This window comes from Lolium rigidum, chromosome 3 (assembly GCF_022539505.1).
Source record: "Lolium rigidum isolate FL_2022 chromosome 3, APGP_CSIRO_Lrig_0.1, whole genome shotgun sequence".
Classification (NCBI taxonomy): Eukaryota; Viridiplantae; Streptophyta; class Magnoliopsida; order Poales; family Poaceae; genus Lolium; species Lolium rigidum.
The window spans coordinates 332,907,470-332,917,654 of record NC_061510.1 but is presented as its reverse complement, the minus strand read 5'-3'; the positions used below and the strand labels follow the sequence as shown (position 1 = coordinate 332,917,654).

The window sequence follows — 10,185 nt, the reverse complement described above, 5'->3', positions numbered from 1 at the left end:
GACCCCGGTCCATTCTTTTACATCTGAAATACAACCTACCGCAATCATTGTTCTTTTTTGTTTTCTCGCAAGCAAACATAATTTTCCACACCATACGTTTAATCCTTTGTTTTCAGCAAGCCGGTGAGATTGACAACCTCACTGTTAAGTTGGGGCAAAGTATTTTGATTGTGTTGTGCAGGTTCCACGTTATGCATCGGAATCCCTGGTGTTGCGCCGCACTACACTCCTTCACCAACAACCTTCACGTGATATTTATCTCCTACTGGTTCGATAACCTTGGTTTCTTACTGAGGGAAAAATCGCTGTTGTACTCATCATACCTTCCTTTTGAGGTTCCCAACGGACATGTGCTTTACCGTCACAAGCAGCATGCCGCCGCGCCTTTCAATGCTACTGGATTTTAGGAAAGAACCAAAAAGTAAATTCGGCAGTTAAAAGCAGATCCAAAATAACAGTACAAAGAGATATTAAAATAATTTCAAAGAAATAATTTTAACAAATCCAAATAAAATATTTGTTTTATTTGACCGCGTTGCAACATCCTTTGTTTTAGAGGGAAAAAAATTCGGTCCGTAAAAAATCAGGATGTTACAGCCTTAAATCTGTGAAGTCGCTGAATGTTTCAACTAACAGTCTTCCTGGCAAGGATCCTTTTTCCATTCCTGTCCCAGGCTCTGGTGCGCTTGAAACAACTTTGGTTATGCGGGTAATGCGGCAATCTCTTATAACCCCGTCAACCGACTGTAGAAAAGAATAATTCTGCTCATAGCACTGACCATATAACTGAAGATGCTTCAGTTGCGGAATCGCGTGTACATGCTACACCAAGTGTTCCTACTACCAAGAAGAAGCCAATCACGACGGATCGAGCTAAAAGTAAGTATGTATTTTCTATGCTACTTCTAGCTCAAGAGGGAGAACTCATGGATAATTAAAAGCGTCACGATGTTGTTTGGTGAGACAACTCTGGTGTCTTTGTACATAATCGGTGGCTTGCTGATTATGGAAGCAAAATGATATGATTGGGGTGAATTCTTTTGGTGTGCTGCTGTTAGTGGATTTCCTCTATTTATTGTTTCTCTCTTAAGCCTACGTATATTGCTCTAAGACATGTCAGATTAGAGTTCCTTAGATAGCTAAGATTTATAGTTATACTAAATTTTATACTTTAAAATCATAGTGAATTAATCATATAATATTTTTCTCAATTGTTTTCATTAATATTACATTGTATATCATTGAAAACATATCTAGGTTGCACAAAAATATTTTTTGCCCTTGTGAGATATTATTCTTAACCAGATACAAAACCACCTTTATGTGAAAAAAATGGAAAACTACACGCCTCTTTAACTTTTTTCTACGATCAATGAATTATATAACATGCATGTATCTTATTGTGTGAATGTTATTCTCTAATTTACACATAACTAATATATTAGTAAAGATTCCAAAATATAACCCTAAGATATCCTAATAGAGTCGTGTAGTATATGGTTATGCAAACAAATATATAGAAACTTCGGGTGTGTGTGACATGAACATTTTTTCTGTATTCGAATGTGTATTACAAGTTATACTGGATTAAATAATAAATTACAATATGTTGATGATATATATACTTGTTACTGAAGTATGATCGCGTATAATAGTTACCGACAAATATAAATAATTGTATATGCTCACCGCAATGCTCCACTGTATAACATGGCATATATATGCTCTTAAGTCTACGTATATTGCTCTAAGACATGTCAGATTAGAGTTCCTTAGATAGCTAATTAAGATTTATAGTTATACTAAATTTTATACTTTAAAATCATAGTGAATTAACCATACAATATTTTTCTCAATTGTTTTCATTAATATTACATTGTATATCATTGAAAACATATCTAGGTTGCACAAAAATATTTTTTGCCCTTGTGAGATATTATTCTTAACCAGATACAAAACCACCTTTATGTGAAAAAATGGAAAACTACACGCCTCTTTAACTTTTTTCTACGATCAATGAATTATATAACATGCATGTATCTTATTGTGTGAATGTTACTCTCTAATTTACACATAACTAATATATTAGTAAAGATTCCAAAATATAAACCTAAGATATCCTAATAGAGTCGTGTAGTATATGGTTATGCAAACAAATATATAGAAACTTCGGGTGTGTGTGACATGAACATTTTTTTCTGTATTCGAATGTGTATTACAAGTTATACTGGATTAAATAATAAATTACAATATGTTGATGATATATATACTTGTTACTGAAGTATCATCGCATATAATAATTACCGACAAATATAAATAATTGTATATGCTCACCGCAATGATCCACTGTATAACATGGCATACATATGCAAATGCTTCTATTAGTTTCTCAAATAAAAAGTTATGTATAAAAATAAATGTTGGGAATATATATAGCAATTTTCCATAGAACATGTGTAAGGCATCCATAGGAGAGACTAGGAGGAAAGCTAAAACTTTCAGAACATATCAAACTAGTATAGCATAAAGCCCTTGCGTTGCTACGGTGCCACATTAATTAAATGAAAAAACAATATTTTATACTTTTATGAATTCGTAGATCAATTAAAACCAAATGGCATGTAGTCATTGTCCTATCTTTTGTAATGTTTATTTAAAAGTATAAAATTATAGAACACAAATTTTAAACATGTAATAGTAAAAGTTATAGAACATGAATTTTAAATATGTAATAGTGAAAATCACAATGATGCTAATCAAAATAATGCATAATTAGAACAACACGATCAAGGCTATATAGAAAGTATTTTAAGTCTCATGTTTAGATAAAAGTGTGCTCTGAAAGTATCAGTATGGTTTTAAATACTACTCATGATCTGCAACAAATTTAAGGCAATACATGCATCAAAGCAGATGTGTCGCCATTACTCCCGTAGAAAAGTGAGAGAACATGCATGAGAACCAGCAACGAATGCGTACAATCACCGATACATAAGCAACAAAGAAGCTAACCCCTGAACTTTCAGATGTAGTATTCTAGTATGACACGGTAGAGGATTTGTGATATTTTCTGAATCTGTTCGGTCTGAAAGTTCCACGAAGGAGAGTCGGCGGCGGTGGGGTGGAGCTGGGCGTCCTAAAGTGGAACTTGTCGTCCGCCACCGGTGATGTTATGGTAGTTCGCCATGGCCCTTGTCGTCAGGAACACACGTAGTGACACACTCAGCATGTCGTTGGTCTGACCGCCTGGTGTTCGGCGAGCCGGCACACGGCACTAGGCCACGAACTCGTCGCGTTGCATGACCTGGCTCACGACGGTGTTCTACATGGAGGCACGAATTGATCGCGGAAGCCCACGATCGGGAAGGCGGGCCAAGGGTGCCATCAAGCATGCGCCCTCTGCCTGCAGGAAAAGCTAGTCCCGGCCGCCGGGTGCTCGGCTTCTGCCATGGCCTCGCTCGCTCGATAGGATGCCGGTGTTCTTGTCCGGGCGCGGAGGCACGAAGTGGCTGCATGTCCCGCGCCAGCTGCGTGTAAAAGTTGGTGGCCGCCCAGTTCACCTTCTCCGGCACCAGCTTCATGTTTCGCGCGGCGTTGGTCGTACCTTGTGTGGTCGGTGGAGGGCGCGATGCCGATGCCTACGCACGTGGAGAACATGGCCAACGCTGCGCAGAGAGCCTCAGCATGTAGAGCGTGTTGCATGCGCATCTGCCGCCGTGATACTGAACAACTTCACGGTGACAACCACACCTGGGGCTGCTCCGTTCGTTCTTGTCGTCGAGTGCGCGCCGCCGACGCATCGGCCGCTGGTATCGAGGGTAGGCCGCAGCCCGCAGCGCCAGTACACGTCATGGGGCTGGGTGGGGCGTTCTCGCTGTCGATGACCAGGTGGCGGACCGTGCCGGCGCTCGCGTCCACGCCGTCGAGAAGTCGGGAAAGCCATCAACACTGCTAGCGGTGTGTCCTCCTCTAGGAGGCAATATCTGGCCGGCGACGGATCTGGCCTCCGCGATGTCGGACGTCCCGTCCCCAAGCCTTCCCGTCCGTGTGCATCGAAGTGGTGCTGTTGCCGAATCGGGACTTTGTGCTACGGGCAATAATAAAGTACATAGGGAAGATATAATGGAGAATTGGAGATCGACCGGGACTCTATACTCGCTACCAACCCATAGACATACGACATACAAAGTCCATGTTGATTCAATTTACACGTGTTAACTGGCCGCTCCTGTTCAATTTTCTTGACTTACGAAAGATGGCATTGGGAGGACCGGTTGCACATCGGAAGGCACTCGGAGTCTCGATTTTTTTGACGGACGAAAATTTATTCTGATTTTTTTAACCTACCAACACCACCGATCCGTAAGTTATTAGTAGAGATAAAGAGTATGATTACGTAAAAAAGAACTTCCTTTCCAATTTTCTAAACGGGCCCTGAAGGGGCCGTGCCTGGCCTATACAAAATACTTCAACGCCGTCTCCTTTTGTCGGCCCATACAGAAGACTCGGGCGCCCAAGCCTCCGCGCTTCGCTCCCCGCGAAGCAAAAACCCCTACCTTATCCCCTCGCTAATTCGCTATCCCCTCCTCCATTTCCAGCTCCCACCGAGACCAGACCACCTCCCTCTCCCTCTCCTCCACCGGCGGCCACCGCCGCGCCGCGCAGAATGGCAGCGCCGGCTGCCGTATCCAGCTTCCCCTCTTCTTCCTCCGCAGCGCATAGGCCCCAGCGCCGCCTCCCCGCCGCGGGGCGCGGCACGCGGACGCTGCTCCCGCCGGCCCGGACCGTCGCCTCGTCGCGCGCCCCGCTTGTCGTGTCCAGCCCGCCGCCAACGCCCGCGCCCGCGACAGGGCAGCCCAAGGTCGACCGGTCCGGCCGGTTCTGCAGCCCGCGCGCCGCCCGAGAGCTCGCGCTGTGAGTGCTCTCTCTTCCCTTCCCTCCCCTAACGAGCATTGGTTTAGCTCGCGCGCGGTGCTTACGTGTGCTGCCTGCCTGCCACCCTTCCCGCAGGATGGTTTCCTACGCGGCGTGCCTGGAGGGCGCCGACGTGGTGCGGCACTTCGACCGCAGGGTCGCCGCGAGGAGAGGTGAGATTCTCGCTCAATCGAATCAAATTAGTAAATTACTAGCTTGTTTCCCGCAGCAATGCGCTCCGCTAATACATGCGTGCTGCTTAGCGACAGCATCAGTACACTACACGGCGGCCAATGTTTGCTACTCGTTAGATAGAAGATTTTCGATTCCTATTTGTCCTCATTTTGGTCTTGTTTTGTACATTCTTGCAGAGGACGGTTATGTTTTCAACAAGGCGAGCTTGCAGAGCTACAATTTCATGAGCTTCTGTGGGGGGCCTCTGGAGGTTGCGACGGAAGAGGAGGCCCAGAAGCTCATGAGCCAGAATGAGAAGGATTCAGCAAACGGTAACAGCTGTTCACCATGCAACTTCATGTTTGGAATTTTAGTCTGGATGGAACTTGAGCTGCTACTAGCCGAATGTAGTCCAGGGTTATGGAATGCGTTGCCAGTTCCTCGTATTGTCATGAGCTACTGATTTGTTTGTAAAAATAGCTCATGCATAGTAAGAGTGTGGCTGTGTGATATAACCGCAAATGAACCACAATGTTATTTTCTATGCAGCATCATGCAAAGGGATTTTTTTTTGTGCCTATACAGTATTGACTGTACAATTTGAACTTGTGAACTTTTGTCACAGAATTTGATTCAAGTCCATGTTAGAATTGGCAGGCTCTTCCTTTTAGTTCCTATGATATGGATATACTGCATACATTTTATGCTTATGCAGTATTGATTAAATAATCATGCATGCTAGGATAAGGGTATTAGTAACGCACACGCACAAGAAAAAGAGGATAAAATGGTTGAATAAGATTTCAAGTTGCTGCTGGTGTAGATTTCATGCCTTGAAGGTTAAACTTAGGAGAATGATCGGGCCTTATAAGTTGAAGATATCTAAAGGTGGCCACACCCTTAATCTTTGTCTTCTAATCTGAGCTTGGTGTGCAATTTCTGAAGAAAGGTTTTAATGATAAAATAACACCAATACCATCTCGACATCCCCGTGTTCCATTTCTTTTGCAACACCAAGTGTTTTGCTACAACAAAGACAATGATATATAAGATCCACTTTGTCTTGATCCACCTTGCTGAACTCAGAACTTTATTTAATATTTTAAATCCAGAGCAAGCTGAGGTTTTAAATAGCACGCAACACTATAGCGTTTTCTACACCATGACGTTAAGCATATTAGCGCGCTAAAAGGCCGAAAACCCTTAAATAGTGCGCTATAGCGGCAATTTAGCGGCGCTATAGCTTTTTTCGCGTGTTGCCGCTAAATGCCTTAGCCCACTATTTAAAACTAGTGTAGTAGAAGCTATGTGAATAGGAATTGGAAATTTGCTCATTCCATGCTAGTAAGTTGCCAATTAGGTCAATCTCATTTTGCTTGAATGTATCTTGAATCATAAGTTTGGTATAAACATTTGCTCTTTCGGAAAGGAAGGCAACACCTCCAGGCGTCAACATACTCAGATGCACATAGCCATAAATATGTTTTTTCTTAATACTTGTGCAATATAGAGCGGGCTTGGATGAGCTTTTTTTTTTTTGTAAAGGATGTCCAGTTCTTATTCAAAGAATTTCTACCTAAGTTTGCTCATTTATATATTTATTTATTTTTGTAATTCAGAAGCAGAAGTTCTTTCAGCTCCTCCGAGGCTGGTGTACAACAATTTTGTGTTACGGTATGTTTCCTTCTCATCCCCTCCCCCCTTTTGGTTCAAGGAGTATTGGATAATTTGATACATTCTTAATTATATATATATTCTAACATCCACATAATGCTTACTCAGGTCTGGAGCTATTGTAGTACATTTGATTTAGATGTTTTCCGTTACAGATTGGCCCGGGATATGTTGGTGGCAGTTGCCAGTGGATGGGATCAGCATGTTGAAGTCATCAACAAAATAATTCCCCAGCACTGGAAGGTTAATATGTATTTCACAATGTTATGCAATTATCCATCAAATCCCTGTGTCAAGTTGTTCATATGTATGTAAGTTCAGTTAAAAGGCATTGTATCCTCAGGCTTCAGGCCTCCAAGTTCAATTGCATTTTTTGCTAGTTTGTGACATCAAATAGTATCTAGTTGGTTTTGTTTCACCACTGCACTAAACAATTGTTGTATTACATACTAGAAGTGAATGAAACTAGGCAGATATTTAGGACTATTTGCTGCTTTTGCCTATTTCTTTTTTGGCACTGCTTAAGCACTTGTTAGTGTGATGGAGCATGGTCTCATTTTCTACAGAACTTTCCATGAATTGTTTCTGTTCCCAGTAGAGAATTAGTATATGTAGTCATGGTTTTTGAGTCGCTGTATAGTCGCCGAGTCATTTTCCAAATATCACGGCGACTCACGACTATACAACGACTTATGGCGACTATACAGCGACTTTGGTCGACTATACACTGAGTCGCCTCGGCGACTCACTTTTGAGTCGCGACTCAAAAATCATTTATGTAGTTATCCCAACTTCCCAAGAATGGTCAAGCGATTCAATAATCAATAACAAACTGAAACTGTTGGCATGAACTTTGGTGCAAGTATTTTGTTGAAAATCTGGACCATTGCCCATCAATGTATATTTGTTGACTCCTAAAGCTGATGAGGTCTTTTCTGGAAGAAAAAATATGAAAGATAATGGGGTTGCTTGCTGAACTTTTGCCTATTCATGTTATCACCAGCTTATTTGCTGATTTATCTGGTTGTGTTGTCCACTCTTGTTTTTCACTGAACTACATCAATATCACTGTCGTCAATTACTGAACATTTTGTTGGCAGGATGAACCTGTTGCAAGGATCATTGAACTCTGCATTCTTCATATTGCTATGGCAGAGATGACATCGAGAGGAACACCTCACAAAGTTGCCATTAATGAGGTTATTGTTTTCTCACCCTGTTCTACAACTTCATAGTTTGGGCATACAAACATTAAGTATCTGTGCCCTCTTGTTAATTGTTGTTCAGGCGGTAGATCTGGCAAAACGGTTCTGTGATGGAGGTGCTCCTCGGATAATCAATGGATGCCTTAGAACATATGTAAAGGATCACATCAACAGTGGCCCTAGTCAGCCAGCTGAATCAAAAGCATGAAGTTTCTGTAAGTACGTATTACGAAGGCAGTTGAAATTGTTCCTGGTATGGAGAAAAAAGAAAGGGGGCGATATAACAGAAGCATGGAGAAAAGTTGCTCTGTTTGACCAACCTCCTTCAGTTGCTTTAAGATTGAATGGTGGACCTGAAATGAGGCAAAGAAGCTGGGTTCATGGAAAGCTAGAAATATAGTTAAAGGTTAAACGGGTGACTACACTAGATGCACCGAGCTAGATGCTGATGATGCACTCTCCTGCATGTTCTTCAAAAAGATGCTGATGATGCACCCTCGCCTGGAGCAACTCAGAGTACTTTTTCTAACAGCTTTTGCACTTGCTGAGCCCTGTGGTTCACCAGATGACAAGTTTTGCAAACTCAGTGTAAATGTAAGATTGTAAGGTTACGCTTGTATCTGCCAAATTCGCAACACCTGGACGGTCCTGTTAAATAGTTAGAAATTGGGTATTTCAAGAGGATATTTTTTAAGATACTGTAATCATATAGTTTTGATATGATAGTTTATAACTCTATTTGCATCTGAGGTCTACCATATTATGAAACCCCATTTGGTTATTGTGCTTCCTGAAAAGTCTGTACGAAAGATATTGCATTTGAACCAGAAGTCTGTACGAAAGATATTGCATTTGAACCAGGTCTAGGATGCAACTACAGTTGTTGTAGGAGTATCATATTATACGAGTTAGCCACCGGTTGCAATATACTACCTCCATTAAAGTGCACACGTATTCTAAGATAAACTTTGATCATAAAAATTAAGCAACAAATCTTGATTAGGGGTGGAATCGAGCCGAGCCAAGCCAGCTCGCGGCTCGGCTCGACCAGACTCGTCAAATCTCGAGCCTAGGCTCGGCTTGCTGCTATAATCTGCCTGGTAAGGAGGCTCAGCTCGGTGGGCTCGTGGCTTGGCTCGAACGGCTCGCGAGCCCAGCCAGAAATTTCCCCAATGTCTTTATTCTGCAGTCTGTCCCGTACGCGCCTACTTCCTTCCCTAGGCGCTCCTGTACCTATCGCTACTAGTGGGCAACCGGTCATAAAAAAAGAGCTACAGTGGTTTATCTATGTGAATTTGGTCTGATAGTATCGGTTGCTTCTTGGAAGTTGTTCCCCGAGTATTCATTAGATTAGATGATTTTGTTAATAGTACCGTAGCTATGATTTCCTTTGATGTTTTTAACTATTGGTCCTTCCTAACATGATGAACTTTTACACAGAGTTGAGTTATGCAGCAAACCTAATTAATTAGTCCGGTTGAGTAATTCAGCAAAGCTAGTTCATTAGTTCAGACTGAAGAATGACATGCACATATGTAGAAAGCTCTTAGTAATAAAGTGTTCATTGGACTAAGTTTATGTGTTATGTACGACTCTCTCTATTTGACTAAGTGCATGCATTCATGTGGTAAACTTGTAATATATGCTAGTATTGTTGTTATTATTAGTACTTTAATAAAATTATTAGATAATGTTATTGATGCTCAATTGTTGTTTATAATTGTAAAATGTTACATTTTTAGCAAATACCATGGCGATTGTTTTAGTAAATCGAGCCTTCGAGCCGGCTTGCAAGCTTTGTCGTGCTGGCTTGTCGAGCCTCGAGCCTTGATCGAGAGGTTTAGGCTTGGCTTGTCCAACCTTCAAGCCGAGTCGAGCCCGAGCCAAGCCCTGTCGAGCCCGAGCCAAGCCTCGAGCCTCGAGCTTCAAGTCCACCCCTAATCTTGATAAATGCCTTGCAAGCATCTCTTATGTCTTACACTGGCAAGCTCACACTCCTGAACTCTGTGATCCAATCACTGCCTATGTATGCAATGTGTTCTTTGAAGATTTCAATAACTATCTTTGTCCATTTAAAAAAAAAGTGGGAGGCAATTCCTTTGGTCAGACAGAGATAATAAAATCCAAGGTAAATGCCTTGCAATCTGGGAAATGATGTGTAAACTAAAAGACCAAGGTGGGCTGAATCCTTAATCTCAGAATGCAGAACCAAGCTCTC

The 10,185-nt window shown here is 42.0% G+C and overlaps 1 protein-coding gene across 1 annotated transcript; it reads left to right on the top strand.

Annotated features, from left to right (window-relative positions):
- The first annotated feature begins 4,612 nt into the window (after positions 1-4,612).
- On the top strand, positions 4,613-8,748 carry LOC124703892. Its single transcript, XM_047236132.1, has 7 exons — positions 4,613-4,914; positions 5,011-5,087; positions 5,286-5,420; positions 6,708-6,762; positions 6,918-7,005; positions 7,863-7,961; positions 8,050-8,748. The coding sequence occupies exons 1-7, from the start codon at positions 4,667-4,669 to the stop codon at positions 8,173-8,175; spliced, it is 828 nt and encodes a 275-aa protein (XP_047092088.1). The 5' UTR covers positions 4,613-4,666; the 3' UTR covers positions 8,176-8,748.
- Positions 8,749-10,185: the final 1,437 nt, after the last annotated feature.

Coding starts and splice junctions, on each gene's coding strand:
- LOC124703892 (XM_047236132.1), top strand. CDS start 4,667: ATGGCAGCGCCGGCTGCCGTATCCAGCTTCCCCTCTTCTTCCTCCGCA. Junction 4,915..5,010: donor GCCGCCCGAGAGCTCGCGCT/GTGAGTGCTCTC, acceptor CCCTTCCCGCAG/GATGGTTTCCTACGCGGCGT. Junction 7,006..7,862: donor TAATTCCCCAGCACTGGAAG/GTTAATATGTAT, acceptor TTTTGTTGGCAG/GATGAACCTGTTGCAAGGAT.